The sequence below is a fragment of the Thermobia domestica genome, chromosome 3, assembly GCF_964235325.1.
Source record: "Thermobia domestica chromosome 3, izTheDome1.hap1.1, whole genome shotgun sequence".
Classification (NCBI taxonomy): Eukaryota; Metazoa; Arthropoda; class Insecta; order Zygentoma; family Lepismatidae; genus Thermobia; species Thermobia domestica.
The window spans coordinates 137,221,600-137,244,172 of record NC_137456.1 but is presented as its reverse complement, the minus strand read 5'-3'; the positions used below and the strand labels follow the sequence as shown (position 1 = coordinate 137,244,172).

General features: G+C 33.4%; 1 protein-coding gene across 1 annotated transcript in view; it reads left to right on the top strand.

Annotated features, from left to right (window-relative positions):
* CARPB (Carbonic anhydrase-related protein B) overlaps positions 1-22,573 on the top strand; it is a 1,124,142-nt gene that overhangs the window by 796,676 nt on the left and 304,893 nt on the right. Inside the window, exon 3 of the mRNA XM_081751751.1 lies at positions 18,209-18,345. Within this exon, the coding sequence (XP_081607877.1) occupies positions 18,209-18,345 (137 nt within the window). The remainder of the gene's footprint in view (positions 1-18,208; positions 18,346-22,573) is intronic.

The window sequence follows — 22,573 nt, the reverse complement described above, 5'->3', positions numbered from 1 at the left end:
AGTGCTTCTGCGCATATCAGTTACTGATATAACACTTGTCTACTAACAAAATATTACAGAATAAGCTAAATCGTCAGTTTTAAGAACAAAATTATTTCCAAAACCAAAATGCTAAGAAATGGAAGAATAAAATATGTATAAGTGTTAGAGTTTTCATTCAAATAACCACTAAGTTTGTACTAAAAGTTGAGAACTGTACACTGTACTCACATGTAGAGCGAAGCTTGGAAATAATGTGAGAGATAAAGTATAATCCAAAAAGCCATTTTGCAATGTTTGGTTTTCATTTCCTTCTAAAACGTGATGTTTTAATTGATCTCCAGTCTAGATTTACAGATATTTGTCTGCTCCTGTAATGGTTAAACAATTGATACATATTAAAAATCCAGTGTGTATATATAACATGTGATATTAGTACAATATCGATTAGTTGATTGATTGATATTTCGGTCCAATATCAGCAGCGAGGCTATATATGGCAACATTACTTTTTAAAAGAAGATCTGAACCATTGCAGTGAGTCCTATGCTGTCCCATGACTTTAAATTGAAACTGTAAGATCGTGCACCAAAGGCACACGTGACCAGCCAGAACACGTACTGTAAAGCAAGAATATTTAAATAAGTAACAACAATTATGATCATTGACTCTGGATAAGGTATAATGGAAAGGTTCTGTACCGATGAACCGTTAAGTTGTCTAAGACAGTGATTCCCTAACCTATTTGACTGGCGAGATATTTCACCGAACTACCTCGACGTCGCGATGCATTTGTTTGATTCTTTTTATTATTATTATTACTAAAAATATAAATTTAAAAATAGTTATTTCGAATATTCATAATTCTTCCGAATATAGTTGATAAACCAGAACACTTCCGAAATCCTCATTCTCCGGAGGTCATCTCGTTTTTCAAGTTAACATCACTAGTCGACAATGGAACAGTTAGGTCAAGTTGGTCATGCAATTCAGACGTCACTTTACCAAAATCTACCTCTCCTGGTCCAGTAATAACGACCGAAGTTCGTATTCCATATATATATATATATATATATATATATATATATATATATATATATATATATATATATATATATATATATATATATATCACACTCTAATTTCTTATTGATGACTTCAATAATCTTCGTAACACACGTAACGATAACATCGGAACTTGTGGAAATCAAGTATTGATTTCAAGAAGTATTATAATAGTTACCTAATTCCAAAGATCGATTTCTCGAAGAATAGTTACTAGACAATCTATTCTGATACACTTCATCATTAGACAAACGGAAACCCATTCGTCTATTATCAAAAGTCGAAGTAGTTGAAGGTTGTGCCGTATGACTCGCATTTGGTAAAAATTTGAGTTCGAGACCGGTAGTGTTTACGTTATTTGAACCAGTAGTAGTTTGTGAAATATGGCCAAAGAAAGGCGTTTTCTCGAATGAACTATTATCAGCAAAACCCGTTTTTGGTCATTTGTTGCATATTCAGTTCTATTATCTGGCATATCGATGGTAATATGATTATTAACTGGCGACATCATCTTGAGTATCGGTGTACAACAGTGATAATAATTACAAGAAACACAACATAAATATAAAATAATAATAGTAGCAATAATACATATAAATATTCTAAACTGCAACAGGAAACGATCCAAACAGTAACCAACTCAATAAGGTACGACCCAGACGTTCTAGCATTGATTTGATTTGAATTTGAGTTTAATGTCCCTTTCAGCAGCGAGGCTATATGAGACGTGGATCTACTGATTAACATGGAATCCGAACCACATGTGCTACCGCCGGGAGTCAAACCCGTGTCTCCCGCGCCAAAGGCGCGTACGCTAACCGCTTAGCCACCAGACGTTCTCGCATTAAATAGCAATAATAACACAATAATAGTATTAATGTCCAAATGAAACACCAACTTCAATAACAATTCTATTTTAAGAATGAAGGAAAGGGTAGATTGATGTTGAGAAATTGAAACGCTTCCACACTTTGCAATCGTTGGATTTGAGTTCCAATTTAGAGAGTCTAATAACCAAAATCAAAATAAATAAATAAATAAATAAATAAGTAAAATAAAATAAAAAAACAATCACTGAGTAGGTTGCTTGTGTCAGCCTGCTCGTACTATAACCGTCGGTAAGAAGATAGGTAAATCTTCTTATAAGGTACAATTTGTCCAGAAATTCAGAATATTACATATAAATTATACTAAGGATTAAGCAGGTAATAAACTAAAGAAATTATCTCCATAACATTTTATTACCCCTACATTCAATAATAATACAAATATAATTAATATATATATATATATATATAATTACCAAAATAATAACGAAAAATTTATTTTCTTGCTTTCATTGACAACTACTCCAAAGACTGTTATTAACATCGACGAGCGCAGGTACAAAATATGCTGCACAATCCTAACAGTAAGTCTTACTTTCAGAAGCAAGAATTTTAGAAATGATCCTTTTTTTTTTTTTTTTTTTGCGATCTTGGCCAATAATTAGAATTTGGGTCAGAGGCCACAACATTTTTGAACTGCCCCTAAACCGAGCTTTCGCATTAAAAAAAAAAAAAAAAAGCATATCATATTGAGTTAAGTGATAGTTTGGGTTTGGCTACACTATATGTAATTCTTGAAATATAAGGCTTACAAGAAAATGTTCGATTGAATGAAACATATTGGATTTTTTTGGATCAGGGACCACAAAAATTTTGAATCGTCCCTCAACCAAGTTTTCGTATTTTTTACGGAATAAGCTCAAAAGAAGAAAAAGAAAATAAAGGAAACTTTTGTCCAAGACTGTACAAGTAAACTTCTCATCAAAAGATAGTGCAACAAAAACAGAATAAGTAGCCGACATTAATACGGAAACTCACACACTGTAGAAAACTCACATTTTATTAACTTTTGGAATTTTGATAAGGGTCTGTGGACAAATTACTGTTAATAATATTCCAACAAAAGATACTGAATTCTGGAAGTGCTTCCACAAAATACTGTGATAAATATGTAATTCATTTGTTTCATGACTTGTTGAACAGATAGTGCCTAACGAGAATATTCCATAAAAATTAACAACCAGTGACCGTATGTCTTTAATTTTTCTATCAAAGTTATTAATCGCCAAAAATGAAGATTTTAATGGAAACAAACTCTTACAATAAATGTTAACAACTATAAGTATATGCATCTTGCGAGCAATCGCATAAACTTGTCGAATAGGCATGCAATTAATATTACGAGCAACAAGAATGGAATCAAATACACAACCAGATAGACAATTTTGAAACGAAATCACTGAAAGATGATAGAAAAAGAAGAAGAATAGAAATTTGACATCTTACCGTTCAAATTTTAGCTCCTACTTATCTGGTAATTTCTTCAATAAAACCGCCTTTATCAAAATTGAATAAACACAAAGAAAAACTAAACACATACACACAAAAAAAACAAAAAAAAAATATTCTCCACCAAGCAAAAGTACAATTCATTCAACGTTCACTCGAAAAAGAATTTCGTATTGTAGATAACATTCATGAATTCGGTTTCATAACTTTGGCCATAGTGAGGGGTAATACCGAGGCACAAACCACTCTATCATCCTTCCAAGGAACACCTGTCTTCAGCGCGAATCCTGTGTGTCCGATGTAATTTCCAACAAAAATCTGCCTGACCGTACGCAGAATGAAAGTCATATAATTACTATTACCAATTATAACTTCTTTCTTTGTTGTGGAAGAATAATTAAAACAATTATTTTTCCATATATACTAATCATATGGGTATTTTTCTTCTATACTTACCATTCAAATATAATACCATATAATCCTTTACCATTTTCTTTTTTTTTAAATCAAATTTAATGTTTTGGAGCTTCCGTTGCTTTTTTTTTTTTAAATTGGAGCGTGGATTACAAGGCTGCATAGGGTAAGCCTTTAGGTTTCAATAGGGCATAGTTTCCGCCGCTGGAGACGTTGACTGATACAGTCTGTCGTAAAATTGATTTTAACAAATTGTTAAATATTTCATGGTTTATAAATTGTAAAATTTCATAACACGCCCTATGGGACTGGACGGCACTCTAGTTGGGAACCAATGGCAGTTTTCAGATATTGCTAGCAAAATAAATTATTTACGTATTAAAATTATTGTAAAACTAAATATAACTAAACAAAATTATAATTACTCATAAAACATTTCGTAAGCATCCTAATCTTGACTAGAAATTATCAATTGATGATAGACATGCCTGGGTAATATTGGTAACAGAACGGAAAGAATTACAGAATGTGGAAAAATCTCCTAGATTCACTAATTAATAGGATTTAATACAAAAGAATTATCACTTCAATAGAAGTGCATTACATTAAATATCATAGTATTATGGATGTAGAAACAGCAGGTTGAAAGGTAGATTATATCCCTAAACTTTAATGAATACCTTATTTTCCCTAGATTGTGTCCATTATATTATTTTTTCACCATTACAGTACTTATTGTTAGTAATAAAGAACGATTAGAGCTTATTCATACATATGGAAGAGTCTTAGAATTGGGGTTGCCTACAAGCGAAGAGTTTATATATATGTCTTGGAAGAGCTCTGTCTTGTCTTTTGGATAACCCTATTTAAAATAATATCAGTCCGATATGTGTTGCATATGAGTAAGTGATATGGAATATAGGATATATTAATGAGTGAAATGTTACTATTAAATGTTTTTATGTACGTGTGTTACTGTTTGGATCTTGTAATATCCTGACCATGTGCTAGCTATAAACAATAACAGAAGACACCTCAACTATTAGCAAACCATCACATGATCCCGAAGTATGGATACGTCAACGATAGCAGCCCTAGCAACGAGAATGGAGAATAATAATAATAATAAAAAAAATCTAGTATAAAATCGGCCGCACCAAACACTTGCTTGGGATTGGCCATTCCTTCTTTGATTGCTCAAACCTCGAGAAATTCCTTCATACACTCTCACAGGTTGTTTGGAACTGGATATTCTTACGCTTCTCATAGGCTGTGTTGGCCTGGAGACTCCTACCTTCTCACAGACTGCCTAAGCCTGGAGTCCTCCGAAACAAAACACTTATGACTAACCTGTCTTGCTTTCCGAGTAAAAAAAAAAAATATCTATAGAAAGGAACGTAAAGTAAATACCTCATCAAACTTAAATTTTGAAAAGAAAACTTCGTATCATAATGATTTTATAATAAAATCGATAGGGACTAAAAGTAAATCCGTGTATATTACACTACCTAAGAAAACATTACGATGTACAGAAGTTTGGGGCGTTGATTCGATATAAAATGTTTATTTTTAAATGGAACAAAATCTAGATCTAGAAGACAATTCGACTCACATGAACTAATAAATCTCGTGCATCGTTGGTGAGTACATATTTCGTGTTTTATTGTTTCTTAAAAGGTTGTCTATACCTCCTATCAAATTGGTAACACTATACCTTTGTGCCACTAAATGCAATGGATTTTTTAAAGTACTTTATTAACTACATTATTTCCAAAATTCTACACACAAGATGTCCCGGCAGGAAGTGACAATACTTTGGGAAATTATAGTATGGGAGATTTCAAGCAAAAAAGTTCATATGAACATGGGTCCTATTCTCATGGTTTGAGAGCTAAAGATTGTGAAGTATTTTGGATATTAGGTTGCTTATTGCTCACCGTGTAGTTATTATTCAGAGGTGGGACATAGCAAGGTTGAAAGGTGATGCAATGGCCTTTCCAACGAAGGGCAATGTGTGGCAGTGGTTGTTTTTGGAAGTGAAGGTATTAAGGTAAATTTGGGAATTAGTGTTGCCATCGCATTCATTTAAGTAATCTTAAAAACAATTTTAACTTTCCCAAATTTCCTTCAATAACTTTCCTTCCAACGATATACCTTGCACACCGCTGAAAAGGTCATTCTAACATATTTCAAACACACTGTATCTCACTTTTGTAACTCCTGGGTGAGCAATAAGGGACAAAGTCGAAAAATTGTTCATAACCAGTAGGTCTCAAACCGTTGAGAATATGACCGATGTTCATGTAAACTTTTTCCCTTAGAATAACCCATGTTTACCATTTCACAAAGTAATACCACTTTCTCCCGGGGCACGTATTTATTGACAGATACGATTAACACATAAATGTGTTTAAACTAAATCTTTATACTAATGTCCCCTGGGTATGTTAGGAAGTCGAACGATTAATTAAAGTAATAAGTAATTATAAAAGAATCGGTGGGCAATGAGAATATGGGAGAAACCAGAGAGGTCTTAGATAACCATGGGCATGATGCTGTGCACCGCAATCTTGCCTGAGATCGAACCACGGCTTCATCCGCTCTATTTGTTTGTGGTACTATAAATGACTTACGAGCCCGTCCTAGTGTATCAGATCTTGTTTGATGATCAATTGGGATACATACAGAGTGTACCTAGAGGAAATTGATTCCCTATGGGAAATGATAGGGGAAGTTATCTTAAACAAAACAAGTTCCTATGACCAGTATCCTGTTTTCAACGGTTTGAATTTTACATGTTAACCAATGTGACGTTATCTTGAATGAAAGCTTTTATTGCCCATCTTATAGTTATTCTGCACTTTCAGAGGTAAGATGTAGCACAATTGATTGGTGATGGAATTTCCTTTCCAACGATATTCAGCATGTGACAGTAGTATTTTGGGAAGGAAAGTTATTAAGGGATAACCTTGATGACAGCGTTGAAACCCAATTCTCACAATCTTGAAAAAGGGATTTTTTTTTAAAGCGACACCATCCAATTTTCCTCAACTTCTTCCAAAGAAACCACTACGACATGCTACCTACCTTTAGGCGGTAGTTTTATCAGATTTGAAATTCACAATCTCTCATTTTGTAGAATAAATACAGAACGAGAAATAAATACTATTATTTAAAATAAGGTCAAAATGGTTAACAACTAGTAGCTCTCAACCCGTTAGAAATAGGACATTACACAGCTTTAGCTTAGAATTATCTGCTCTATTATCTTCCAAACGGATACGATTTCCTCTTGTAATACCATATATAACTTTGTATTTTAAATATCATCATGCCTCATATAGTAATGGTGTTGAAAAGAAATATTAAACTATATAATCAACAAATTAAGCAATATTATCTACTAGAACACATTTATCTAAACAATCCCCCTATGGGTGCAAAGAGTTTGCAAGAGAGAAATAAGTCTTCAATTCTTTTAATTAATTGTAAATCAGGTAGATAATTAACATGTTGTATCTATTAAGATCTCAAATTTATTTGTGTTGTAATCATCTTATATACTTTACTAATTGTTAATGACTTCGTCAATACGTTGGCACAAATATAGTTTCTTTCTTTAATTTCTGTCTTTTTCACAAAAAGAAAATCGCTCTTGGTGTTTGAGGTGCGTGTCTTTCATTAAGTTTCCTTGTGGACAGAAGTATTGAGTCTATTTTCCTTTCGTAAACTCTGTTGTGTTTTCGCTCACTACCAGATTGTAGCGAACACCTTTACCCAATAAACAAAGTTTCTTGAAACGGAACAATGGGATTTTTTACTTCTTAGAACTCGGAATTGGATTCTAAACTAGTCTTAGAGACACGAATTACTTGTTAGAAAATAAAATTATTTAAACAAATGTCAAGATTGATGTTGAATTTAGAAAAAGAAAGATTGGAAGTTTTTAGTATAAATAAAATACGGGAAAACGAACAGATTTCTTAAATATAGATACATGTAAATCAATAAACATACGTGTTCAGTAATAAATCCTAGGTGTCACAAATGAATGTGTAAATTATTATTAATTTCCATAGATACCCGATGAAAGTTATCCACGGTTAGGAAAGCTTTTATGTTGCAACATAATAAACCAGTTACGAAAAAAGTTAGATAAGCAGCGGTTTAAAGGATAATAATTTTCCACGGAAAGCAAATCAGTTATCCCTCCACTTTCATGTACAAGACCAAAAAGGTTTTTCTAAGCAGAATGGTTGGAATATTGTGAATACATGACTTTCCCTCGATGTTGTTGAGAAGTTTAAATAAAATGTATGTATATTTGAATTATGCTGTAAACTAATAACTTGATAACATCAGAACAATTGAACATAAACTTGTATTTTCGGCAAAGGATCATGACTCACTGGCAGGGTGACCCTCTAGTGCAATGAATATCTCCTGTTTTCTCCGACATTCTCATTTGTTCGTTTTTAAAAATAATAATTTGCTTTCATTATTTGTTGCGTCATAGAGCATAAAGGGTACAACCGTGAGAAGCATGTTTCTAACCCGATTATATAAGTCTGTTTTCTAAATCAACATGAGATTTGTTCTATTAAAAAGCTAATAAATATCCGAACTAACCATTTTTATATTTTCTCTGTCGTGGCCTAAATACTTTTGTTTCTTTCCAGCCCGCCCAACTTTCTGTTTCAATTCTCGACATTTAGAGTCATAAATTTACTCGCCACACCTGTTAGACATATTCTCGGGTATTCCAGTACTTTGTAGTCTCTCTTTCATTCTACCCAAGTAGAATAAACAGATCGGCATTCAAAAACTTTTCATTAAGTACTTTTACCTCACACACAATAATGCATATCATAGAATCAATTATGTAAATCAAAGTAATGCCCTCGCTTATCCCAGAAGTACGAACACGCAAATTCTTTCTAACTACACACAACAAACATTTAACTGTAATAATTAGAGTGCAAGATTTGTACAATTCTATTGTTCGTGCTAGTAAAGTAGACCTGTGCTGTGACTCGGAATATAAACTGAAAAGGAAACTCAGCGAAGTTTAATATTTTTTTCTTCTTTTAACTTTCTATTTGTAGTAATTTATTTCCTCTTGTGTATAAACACGTATTTGTACTAGGTTATCCTTATACTTTTTGTAGTGTAGCTTACAGTGTCTATATATTTTAGAACAGTGCTGTTCTGTAATAAACAAACCATAATTATAAAAGAGAAACATGTCAATTTGTGCGTCACGCTATCCTGGAATGTTATACAACTTTTTTCTAATGGTAAGTCATTTGATAAGCTGTTTGTATATCATAAAAAGATAACGGGTACAATGACAACTCCTTATATTAAGTGGCAAATATCTCAGTCTGTGAAGCTAATTTCTAATACTAATTAGTCACGTTAATCGATGTCGCTACGTGGGCTATCACTTACTTGTCTATCGCTGGTACACATGGTCACCTAAAGGATTGTTGTGCGCAAGAAAGTTCTTTAGTAATTGCATAAATTAGTTAAGAAATAAATATCTCTCTTCAGTTTCCCTTTCCTGCTTACGATAATCACAGCATTCTTATCTATCTGTAACAAATCTCATCATGTTTTTGTTCTAGTTTATAAAATTAGTTAAAATATTTCGAGGCGTAGTACTTCATACCACGGGCATCATATTGTGAAGGAGGAGTGGGACAATTTCTATTCTCCCCTTGAGTTTGAGACACCCTGTAAATTATATATATATATATATATATATATATATATATATATATATATATATATATATATATATATATATATATATAATTTACAGGGTGTCTCACCTAACTTTGCGACCTGAAATATTTCCGAAATGACAAAAAATTTGACAAATCTAGTTAGACAGGAAAGTACCCATGTCAGGGGCCTAAAAATTCTGTAAGCAACAAGAACCCCAGGGGTCCCATCATAGGGCCTGAGGAGCCAACTTGAAAATTTCAAATGGAAGGCATCCACTTATATTGCAGGTTCTGATTCTGAGATTAAAATTAAGCAGCTTTTACTTGAAGCACTTTTACGTTATTCTAACAGATGGCGCTGTAATTGCAAAAAATGAATATCATTGTACCTACGTCTCCTAACTTTGCGACATCAAATATTTCCGGAATGACGAAAAGTGTGACAAATCTAGTTATGTAAGGATGTACACATTTCACGGGGATATAAAATTCTGTACACAACAAGTGGCCCCAGCGGTCCCACCATAGGGCCCCATGGGCCAACTTAAAAATTTTTAATAAAAACACCCTATTTTTATTGCGGATTCTGATTTTGTAATCAAAACTAAGCAACTTTTCTTTAAAGCACTTTTTCGTTATTCTTATAAATGGCGCTGTAATCACAAAAAAGAAATGTCATCGTACGCTACCTGGGATTGATAATAAACTAAATATCTAGAGAAATACACATCCAATTAAAAAGCACGAAATACGTGACTAATATTTTAAAAAGGCTTAGCATAAAACAAAATTGCTTTCATTTATATTTCAATGCGACCATGGTAGACCATTACGATATTGAAAGAAAACTTTTTGTGTTGCAACAAAAAACATCTTACCGAAAATTGTAAAGGTCAAGTAGATCAATATGTTTGTTAAATATCACGTAACACGGACAGATGAACTAAAATCATTATTTCACACTAGTACGTAAAAGTACAAATGATAAAGGAGATTTCACAGGAGAAGAAATTTACAAGACCTGGATAAAGCGCAAAGAAACTTAGTTGACATACAGGGCTATTGTAAATGATCTTCCCAATTTCAAACGTTAATAAGTCACGTTTGTTTAGTCCTTGCAGCTTACGTTAAACGAGAGAAAACTCAAAATTATTATTTTTTTATAAACACATGCATGTTGTGTTCCTTCTCAAAGTTGCTCAAGATGAGTTTTATAATTCAACATACATCAGTTTGATAGTCTAATTTTTGACATACTCTTTTTTTTACATTCGAGAGTCAGGAAATCCATCTGCTTCTTAAATTCGTTCTCAAGGTTTAGTTAAATTGTTACGGAGGGCTGATTGATACACTTGTATTTTGCATAACTCTAACTTCGTTGAAAATTCCGTTTCACATGAACGTCGAGAAGAAAAAGAACGTTATCCTGTCTTCGTTTCCTGCTATCTAGATTTACTGTTCTCCTAGTTACGGAATACATAACTACACATTAGTTTTGCAAGCCACATAGTGTCTTCCCATATTTTTCTAAGAACTAGATTATCATGAGTCCCCTTTCCTCTCACGACTTGGTTGTCTAAAATTCTCAGACGAACAAAGCGCAACTGATGTTTCACAACATACGCTCAAACTGCGCATCTTTCTTAGTCTGACAGTGAACAATTCGATGGTAAAACACAAATACTCCATTCCTGATGGTGTCCAGTTCAATAAGTGAGACTTTATCAATAACCCTTTCATGAAGATCATTCATAGTATTTGGCATTGTTTAAATACTCGGCTCTTTAGATAAATCCAGAAAGTCTAGTGGCGATAGATCAGAGAAACAGAGAACGAGCACGCCACGAAATCTCACCTCTTCTGCCAACCTGTTATTTGGCAAATTCCATGTTTACAAAAACTGAAGCATATTTACGCCATTGTGCGGTCCTACTCATCTTCCTGAAACCATCTGACGTAAAGTTGTCTTCTGCAGTGTCCCTCATTGCGGGAACTACTTAATTTCGAAGCAACTCCTCACACAGTTCAGAAGTAAAATTGTTATTAATAAAAAGGGGACCAATTATTGTATATTTAGCACTGTCGCCCAGATATTCAACTTTTCAGGATGTAGGGAGTGTCTGAAAGGATCAATGAGATTGCTATCAAATCAAAAACTGCAATTATGTCTGTTAATGTAACCGGTTAGGTGCCTTCATCAGAGAACACAATGCTGGTAAGAAAAGTATTATCATCATTGATTTGTTTCATCATATCTTCACAAAATTCTACACGGTGATCAAAGACATCTTCATTCAGCTGGTGTATCACATGAATTTTGTATGGGTGGAACTTCATTTTCTTCAATACTCTTTTCCCCGGCTGGATCTCATGTGGTTCAGATTCCGCGTTAATCAGTAGGTCCACGTCTCATATAGCCTAGTTGCTGAACGGGACGTTAAACTCAAAATCAACTCAACTCAACTCAACATTCTTTTGGCAGACATGTGACTAATGTCATATTGTGCAGCAGTTTTATGAATGCTAAGTTTAGTATTTTCGACAACTGACTGCAACATCAAGCTGTTTGTCGCCGATTTTTGTCGACCAGGAATGTTACAATCCTTTGTAGTTACTGTTTTCTCGACGCGTCTTACGATGCAGTCGACAGTAGATCTCGAAATGGGATTGTGTACAACGTGAATTTTTTTCGTTAAATGTTACCCTTACTTCAGCACATGACCTTTGGTGATTGCCCCATTCTCGTATTATTGAGAGCGTTAGAATTTTACTTTGAGAGCTGTAATATAAACAAGTTGAAATATAGTTGAAATACAGCTTTAGTATTCAGAGGTTCTCTGTAATAATGCTTACTGCTATCAATAACTAATGGCTTCTACGTTGCAGTCAATCAACCGTACCGTAATTTACAATCAACCATAAGTATTTACATAACATGACGTAGGGGTGACACATATGTGTCTTCTTGTCAAATGTTGCTTGTTCCACTAAATTTATAAGAGGACATTTGCTCTCTTAGATCTACCGATCAACTTTACATGCTCATATTTACTTTCATTACTCAGATGGAATTATATGCAGTTTCAAATCAAGTCCTAATTATGCACATCTACATAACCATAACAACAAAATGATGATGTGCTTTTAAACTTTAATAGATCCACCGATCAACCGTACATGTCCACTTTCAATTTTACCTCTCAGGTACAATCATATGGTTTATATTCAAATCAAATCGTCATTATACATATCTACATAAACATGACAAAAATGAATAATTTAATTATCTTTTTACACTATGTCCGATTATTAATTGAAAGTTCATGTCCCAACGGAGAGCTAGAGTTAATCAACTTTCATAGTGTACACAAGCTCATAGAAAAAATCCCAGTTCTTGAAGAATATTTTACAAACGTGTTCTAACTTGATTTCTTTTTGTAAGTCTTACCACCAAGATAACACAGCATATCCAGTTCTTGAACCAATTTTTCATTTATCAACCTAAGGTGTAATGATATTATTATTATTATTATTATTTTTATTATTATTATTATTATTATTATTATTATTATTATTATTATTATTATTGCGATTTATGTGTTATCTAGGACAGCGAAAAAATACTTAAACTAAAAGTTGCGCATTTTCGGTCGCAGTACCCGAATCTGCATTAATGCAGAGGATTTCTATTTGGAATTTTGGGAAGATGAAGGCAACTTCATTTTATGTTAGTTGGATAGATCTTTTAAAATAATTGGACACGTATTTAAATTGCAAGTGTATTTTTGGAGGTATTTAGTTTATCGTTAGCCTTAGGTGACGTACGTTCGTACGTTTTTCTCTTTTTTTTCTTTTTTTCTTTTTTTCTTTCTTTCTTTCTTTTTCTTTTTGCTATTACAGCTCCATCTAGTAGAATAGCGAAAATGTTCTTCAAGTACAAGTTGTTTCTTTTCGATCGCAGAATCAGAATCTGCAATAAAAATAGGAGGTTTCCATTTGAAATTTTCGAGTTTGCCCCTGGGGCCCTATTATGGGACCCCTGGGGGCACTTGCTGTTTACAGAATTTTATAGGCCCTTGACATGTGCATTTTTACGTAACTAGATTTGTTACATTTTTTGTTATTTCGGAGATATTTGAGGTCGCAAAGTTAGGTAAGACACCCTGTATATATACTGTATATATATATTTATTTAGATGGTATTACGAACCACCATTCTTTTATATTTCGAAAATTAAATCTTAAGTTTTTGTTCTTCTTTTTTGAAAGTTTTAATTGCAATATTTCATAAAACTACTCATAAAATATAAATCTTTTGGAGCAACTTTAATTATATGAAAAAATCAAATCAAATCAAGTCATTCTGTAGGGAAAAAATACTGGTAATAGAAGTCCCTAGGAAAAATAAATAAAATAACTGTTTTATGAAACCATGTGACAAATTTGTTCATAAAACAGCGTTGTATTAATTGGAAAACCTGAACAAAAGATATTATGAGATGAAAAACGATCAAACACCATTTATTCATTACAAGATCCTCGAACATGTTATTTTAAAACGAATGGAAGGGAACATTAAAACAAACCTTTGAAAGGTTCACTAAAAAAAAAAAAAAAAGTTTTTCTGTGTATTTCCAAGTGGTATAAACATAAACCTCCTTCTCACATCCAACTCAGTCATTGTCTGGCTACATTTCGCAAATAACTCATTGCATTCACAATTTTTTTCGGTTACCTGTCGAAAATAGACCCTTCTATGAACAGACAAACTGCTTCATTGCTGGTATTTTCATTCTGATTGGTGTTTTCTAAGATTGGTTCAACAGAGCGGATATCTAATTTACGTGATTCCTTATCTGAATCTTCATTTTACTGAAGTATTGTATTTTACTGCCTACTTTCTTTTTTCCCTAGTAGCAGGGCCGGCCTTAAGCCGATTGGACCGATTGCTCCCAATCGGGCCCCGCGCTAGTGCGGTCTACTCTACTCTCCAGTCTAATCTACTTTCCAGTGCCGTTTTAACAGCATATTAGGCCCCAGAACATAAAAGTGTGTTGTGTTCAATGTGACTAAATTTTGCCCCTAATACATGTAACTAATACATGCCATTTTGCTCGTGGGGCCCCTGGCCAAGTAATTACGATTCCATTAAGATGGCTCTGCTCCTCCCGGTTGTCAAGTACACACAGCAACACATTGCAATACAGGTTCACCCATAGAGTCCACAAGGGAGGGTATGAGCGGTACCTCTCCCTAAAAGTAAATGAACATTTTGTATTGTAAATTAATAGTTTGTGTTAAGTTCCCGGCATGAGTAAATATTTTTTGAATTAGATGCAGCAGTAGTTTCTTTCTTTCTTTCTTTTCTTTTCTTTTCTTTTTTTTTACGTTTACAACTTTTGTTGTATAAAGAAATATTCTATTATGTCCAGGGAATATTCTGCACACTCCAACACCCCTAACACTTCCCCGAATTTCCTTACACACACCTCTGGGCGTATAAATATTGTTTTCTTTGAGTTTCTAGAAATATGTATATCATTATTCAGGTTACACATTTTCTTGTACTTTTGCCTTAACACCTCTCTAAGTAAAAGCTCCTGGCGTTCTCACTGATTATGTTATGTGATACTACCGTGAATACCGAGATGGTTTCAAATAAATCATCCTCAGTGCGACTTCTTTGCATATCCATTCTCTTATTATATCTATATTAAAAATACAAAACCAGAGGACAAACTTTGCCCTGCGAAAAATTTCTTGTATTTTTTTTTTTTTTAATCAAGTCAGGTGGTTGATTATGAAGGTTTGTCTTCTAACTCAAATAATCCAATGGAAAATATGTCATCTTCCATCAGTTCCTTTAGGTTTGTGATCTTATTACCATTTGATTTTGTGTGCAGTCGATAACAATTTCAAACTGATTATACCTTTCAGAACTATTAAAAGTAATGGGAAAGTAACCATTACATTCCTCACTAGCAGGAATGTAATGGGGCGTATACGGGAGTACACAGAATATACCCATCTAATAATCTTATAATCCAGCTTCTACTCACCTTAAATTTATAAGAGAACAAGCATATACGGGGTAAGTACATGCTATATTTTCGAAAACGGTCGCGCGTATACCTACCAAAAATTGTAGCAATGCGTCACTGCTCACTAGCGTACATTAGATTTTGCTGACTTTTTTTTTTTTTTTTTTTTTTTGAAAAAAATATAGCTGTTGAAAAGTCTCTGAACCAACGAATTCATATCAATGTTCATTTCATTATGTATTTCAAATATAAACTTATGGAAACATAGACTTTACCATTGTATTTCTCGTAAAATTCTGACCCAATTTGATCGTATTACATGACCTCTTTCCTACTAAAAACAGGTCTAGCGAGAAACAAGATGGCGGATTTCAAGATGGCGGCCATGATAAGCATAACCTCAAATAGAAGGCTACTTCCTCCCGGTGTAGGTTAATGTGTTTTTGTTTTTCATTCCTTTACTCGTTTTACAAATAAAATGAAATTTTCAATCTAGAAACACATTGTTATGGCTTATTCTGATCAACCAGATTTTTGGCAACTGCAGCCGTCTTTATGGATGAATTCACTTTAATTTTTGTTACGCTCGTTTCTTGATATTCCACACTTCTCTGCCAAGTTTGGTCAAGAAACGAGATTTTGACATCGATAGGTTTACTTGTAAGACAAGAAAATTATGAAATAATGATACAGAACTGTCTTGAAAAATTGCAAGGCACAAGGGTGAAATATGTATTTTAAAATTTATTCACTGTCTGCATTTCCATTTGAGTTATTCTCTGAAAAATTAGCTGCTATAAGCAATGAACAGGCTGAGCGTTTTCACCAGAACAGTTTGCAGATGGAAAAACGTCATCTTCATCTACAGAAACAAAACCATTCAACAATTTTCTCTCTGGACAAAGTAGCCTGAGAGCTAGACGTTCTGGCCCCATTTCGCGGGGACGAATCAACACTTCTTGTCTTGTCTTTTTTGAACTAAACTAAATTAATTGTTTAAATATATAATTTTATAGTCACTAAAACAAGTAGTATTATGACACTGTCCTTTTCAGATATGATATACTAATATTACTAGTTGTAGTTGTAGTTATATATAATTTTATATTGAAACATACTTATATATGTTTCGTCTATTAATATCCACGCACTATTTAAGCGCACACTTTGATTGCCATTAATTCTGACTGCAAAATCGATATTAAACTTTTGAAATGAAATGAAAATGATACATTTTTTTTATTATTTGACATCCAAGGATTTGTTCTTAGGAGATGGATCATTAACGAAAGGGAGTGATTATAAAATGAAATTTTGTGTACTCTCCCCACTGGGAATCAAGTTCGAGAATAAGTATACCACAGGCGCATGCGCTAACCACTAGACCAGCAGAGAGAGAGCAATATATATATATATATATATATATATATATATATATATATATATATATATATATATATATATATATATATATCTTGGTTCTACAGACCTTGGTGCAAGTTAATAGTAAACCTGGGGCCCCGCAAAATGTTTCCAATCGGGCCCCGGACCATTTAAGGCCGGCCCTGCCTAGTAGACTGTTCATTTTTTTTTTTCAATTTCTTTTCCCTTCAGCTCAGCCTTGACATCTTTCGTTTTCTTCAGCAGCATAAGGTTTGAGGGATCATATATGTTCGCGATAACTTACACTTAACTAATTGTGGACTATATTAAACAGTGAAAATTTCGAATGTTTCCCTTTGTAATTTATTATTATTTATTAGTCACTGATTATCACTTGCACTATACACATAAATAAACAAAACACAGTATGAAACGTCATAATTTCACTAGTGTTCATTGTACTTCTGAAAAACACTACTATTGGGGTAAATACTTCACTGTTTGTACCTTATCCATGTCCTTTCTTGAACGATCACCATTATAAATAAAGAAGTGAAATATGTATTCCGATTATACAGTGTTTTTAGTTCTCAATAAGTGTTATTAAATAAACTAAGACTTAACACCAAGCAATACTGAGGAGCTATACTACAAACCTCGTCATATTTGAATAGGAATACTCATAATCAATCTTTGTAACTTGGTGTTGCATAGTATCTACACAAGAAAACAGCCTTTTAAACATGGTTTATCCATTACCGATAATATACTAGGGTGAATATAAATAATAAGTATTGCAATTAAAATCGAAACAATAACCTTTCGAACATTTTGAGATCTAGGAAAGAAAAACAACACGTTAACTCCCAAACACAAACTACCTTCAATGTACAGGATTCTTAGTTGAAGTGGATGCTACATTAAGCTCTAAGTCTCAAATTTAATGAAATCGTTACTGCAAACTGTAAGCTGACAAGAGCGTGTCAATAATCAGAATTTGATTTCTCTTGATATGTTTGCTCATTTTTTTTAAAATGTATTCTCATTTTTCGTTAAAATATAAATTTAAGTGCATTGGTGGCTATTTAATACTTTTTTCCTGATAGCTTCTTGCGTATGTTTTAAGATGTTTCAATATTCTATTTTTTTTTTATGAAATCTGTGAATAGTGCGAACAGGCTCAATACTTTTTTTTTTTTTTGCTAATTTTATATATCTTATGAAAATTCTTATTTATGATGTTTTTTGTATCTAATTCCAGGTCCTGCCTTTTGGGGACTCATTAATCCTGAATGGAGCCTATGTCACAAGGGCAGACGGCAATCTCCAGTTGATTTGGAGCCTAATAAATTACTATTTGATCCCAATCTCAGGTTGCTACATGTGGACAAACACAGGGTAAGTAAAGAAATCTCTATTTTGTAATGAATTTACGACAATATTTTTTTTTTAAAAAAAACTAATATTAGTGTATTACATAGTAGGATAACATAAACCACATTTTTAAAAAAAAATGTTATGTGTAAAGTATTAATGAAATACGAGTTTATTTACGAAACACGTCCACTGGCATAATATTTTATATAAATTTAGCATATAAATGTACTGTTGTCTAGTGAAATATTCTTTGCTTGAGCATTTTCCTGTTGGGTACTCACGTAGCGTATACGATTTCAAATGTATATACATTTCCGCTGGACACATTTCATTGTGAGATACGTCGAACAGATTTTGTCTGAAGTGCATTCTGACTTAAAGAGTTTTAAAGAGATTTTAAACGGAGAACATCGTAACATTGAAGTTTCATCGTGATTTATCTTGGATACAGCATCATATAAGAGGTTTCGAAAAGATTTATTTGCATGTTATATAAAAGAAATTAAACGTTATGAGAGCTAGATTCGGCCGATGGTGTTGTGAGTGTTGTGTAGGAATCACTCATACATATTCGGTTCGATTCAACTGAATACTGGAAGCTGTGTTGACTCAGTGGTAGAGTGCTCGTCTCTGGTGCGTAGCAGGCCCGTATCCACGGGGGGGGGAAGCTAGGGGGCGCCAACCCTAAAATTTTGTTGGTCCCCTAAAATTTTCATGGTAGGCTTGCCAATGAACTATAATATGGTGATAAATTACAATATGGTTGAATCCGTCTTCCCCTAATTTCTACCGCCCCCCCTTACATTTTTGGGCTGGCTACCGGCCTGGTGCGCAGAGAGGACAGATTTTTCATTAAGGAAGTATTGTATTATTTAATACGATAGTCAGAATGTATATAGCTTGATATTAATGAGTTGATAACTGAGACGCTGAAATTATAGATAGTTCCTCGATCAACTAAAAGATCGATTGGATAAATAAACAAACGCAACACTCTGTTGACTTCTATTTAAAATAATTGATCGTGAGTAAGAGACTTTTAGCTATTACCTTCCTCATTTGGCTATACGATTGTTCGTTACGGCCAAGGACGTAATGAGGAATATAAGGGATAAAGAGTATATACCTACCTAATATTTTTAAAATTACCAGCGTGTACTTACCTTAAATTTACAAAAGAATGACCATATTCGTGGGTGAGTATATGCTATATTAAACAAAAAATGTTTAGTGTACACCCATCAAAAATTCTAGCATAATATCACGGAGCATTCTGTGTCCTTACCAGCTTCCTTTATGGGAGCGACAACTATAAGTAATAAGAGTATGACAACTCCGGATAATGTATGCTGCTGCGACAAAATAAGTGTTTTATGCTCTTTGTAGATATTCCCTAGTTTTAACGTGGGATATTGTAAATATTATTCCAAACCGTTTGTTTTGTGAATGTTTCTTGCTTTAGTTATATAGGGTTCCAGATATAGCTAACTTTTATTATTATTAGGCCTATGTTCGGACTAAAACTGCCTACATTTCCTTGCATATTCTTGTAATGTTTCCTTCTCTTCTAGAGTTAGATTCATGATAGACTAGCACGAATTATCATGATTAATCATAACTTTCAAAAAGGCGAATTAACACTTTGTTTTGCAGCGATATTATCTGAGCTAGTAGTCTAAGAATATTGTGTTTGTATTCTTCGTCATTTGTAAACCAGTACTTCAGTTATGATATCGTTTTATATGCAGATAGTAATTAGAGTTATGGAATTGTCAGCTGTTAGGCCTACACCTACTTCTTTGTGATGTCTTCTATACTAAAATGTGTCCATTGAGATAATATCGGCCTATATGTCACCTTTCAGATAATCTACCTATAAATGTTTGTAAAATACGTAATGATATATCATGACTCAAACTGAACTATTATATGTATTATCTATATTATTTTATGCACGTCGTTTATCGTGAAGCTTAATCGATTATATTGAACAATTAAAGTAATTAATACATTCTAATTCATATTGCTACTTGTAAATGTATAAAGTGCTACGTCGAAACATTGGAACTGATATGGAATATTGAGTGCTACTTTAATGTATGAAATATAGATACAATATGAAGCTGATATGTAGCCGTTGTAAAATAGTTCTGACTATTTGTTGAATTCTTATCGAGTAAGATATCGATTGATTGTCATGCCCAGCCATATCATAATTGAACAACATCGTAAACGAATGAAATAAAGCTGTTTTGAATGTAAGGAGTCAATGTATATTTTGTTAGTACGTTTTGTTCCAGTATGATTTATTCAGGATTATTCTAGCTATTTTTTGTTATTCTTCTACTAATGGGCCCCATTGTCGATATATTCCGTTCAGAAATCCGTAAAGCTAAAATAAACTTCCCAGCTCATACTAGCCTAGTTACACCACCATCGCATGTAAAAAAGATATCTTTAGAGCTCATATGAAGATTGTTTACTTATAACTGGCTACAGTGTATTTGGTGTATAATTCTAATTGACCCAGCAATCAAGATATTCTTGCCAGGCTAGGACATCCACTTATCCTAACTGTAAGTTAAACTCTCATTTAAATGGCTTGGTATTCGTATAATTATATGGAACTCACGGTGTGCTCTCTTATCACTGGTTGTTCGAAAAACAATGACAACCAATTTATAGAGAAAGTGTAAAGACTTTATGGTGCTCAGGTTATTACCAGCTAACCACTTCCTAGAAATCTGACTGTTATTTCTTTCGCGTACGCACCGAACGTACTGCAGACTTCATATTTTACTTTTAAACTACAAGTTTCGTTATACAGTGCGTTCGGAAAGTAACTATGGACTACACACATCGTCCTTCTGACTCAGACAAAGCAATTGCAGTGTAACGAACTGCATACAGCATTGTAATCAACGGTTACATAAATATTCTCTCACATCGCATCGGTTTTAAAACTATCTCACCGTATAATCGTGTCCATTTTGTAATCGTGCAGGTTCATGGTTACTTGGTGAACGCACTGTATATAACCTACATGCTAACAAAATCATAATACAAAACAATCAAATACGTCTTACGATCACTATTACTCCTCCTCCTCCTCCTCCTCCTACTACTACTACTACTACTACTACTACTACTAATAATAATAATAATAATAATAATAATATTTATATTTATATTTTTATGAATCTATGACGGCTTCGAATCCAATACAACCCCATACATTTTTAACAAAGAATTACATAAAATACAACCACAGTACACACTGGATATATTTTTTTAAAAAACTTACTATAAGAACTAAACTAAATATTAAATCAGATACAGGTTTCCCTTAATCTTCCTCATTGGAAAAATCCAGAGAATCTATGTAACAAAAATAATAATTACGACCTGATTGTATTGAATAAAGATATTTTGTTAACTATTTATTTATGCAGAGATCGTTATCAAGTCAAAATATTTGTTAAATATATGAAAGAAATTATCATGGTTGAAATAAAAATTTCTATCAGCACCAATTAATTTTAAACTTCTGTTATGAATGTCAATTGAACCATCACATCGTTGTGTATATATATATATAAAAATAGAAAGCGTTTCAGCAAATTCATTCAGTCACTCTCTTGCTATAGAAGGCAGTGAGTGAGTGAATGCAAATAATACCATAATTCCTTTTCTCTGCAATTCAAGCAAATAATTGAACCTGCTGATGTTTATTATCATAACAAGCACAAAGTTAAACAACATCTCTCACATTCTATATGTAAACCAAGTCCCTTCCACGTATTATAAGCATGTGCCCCCCATCACTCAACTTCACTCACTCTCTCTCTCTCTCTCTCTCTCTCTCTCTCTCTCTCTCTCTCTCTCTCCTGCATTCATCGTATATGATTGATTGATACACGGGAACATGTCTATTGTCATATTTCCAACATATGTTTGTCCATGCTTATACTAACGAAATAGGGACACTCAGGCAATGTGAAGAGACATACGTAGGCTGGAAGCGGGTGAGTTTAAAGGGAAATTTGAAAGTGACGAAGAGGTGTTTGTACGTATATGTATGGTCGTTGGAGAGGGAGTGGGAGGTAGAGGAGTAGGAGAGAGGCAGAGGGAGTTTGCCTGCAGCAATTTCCACTGATTGACTTGACCGTTCTGCACCTGTTTTGTTGGTGCTTAGTCGCAGCGTGAATATTAGTTGTTTCACTGTTGATGCCTGCCCGACGGGTCATTG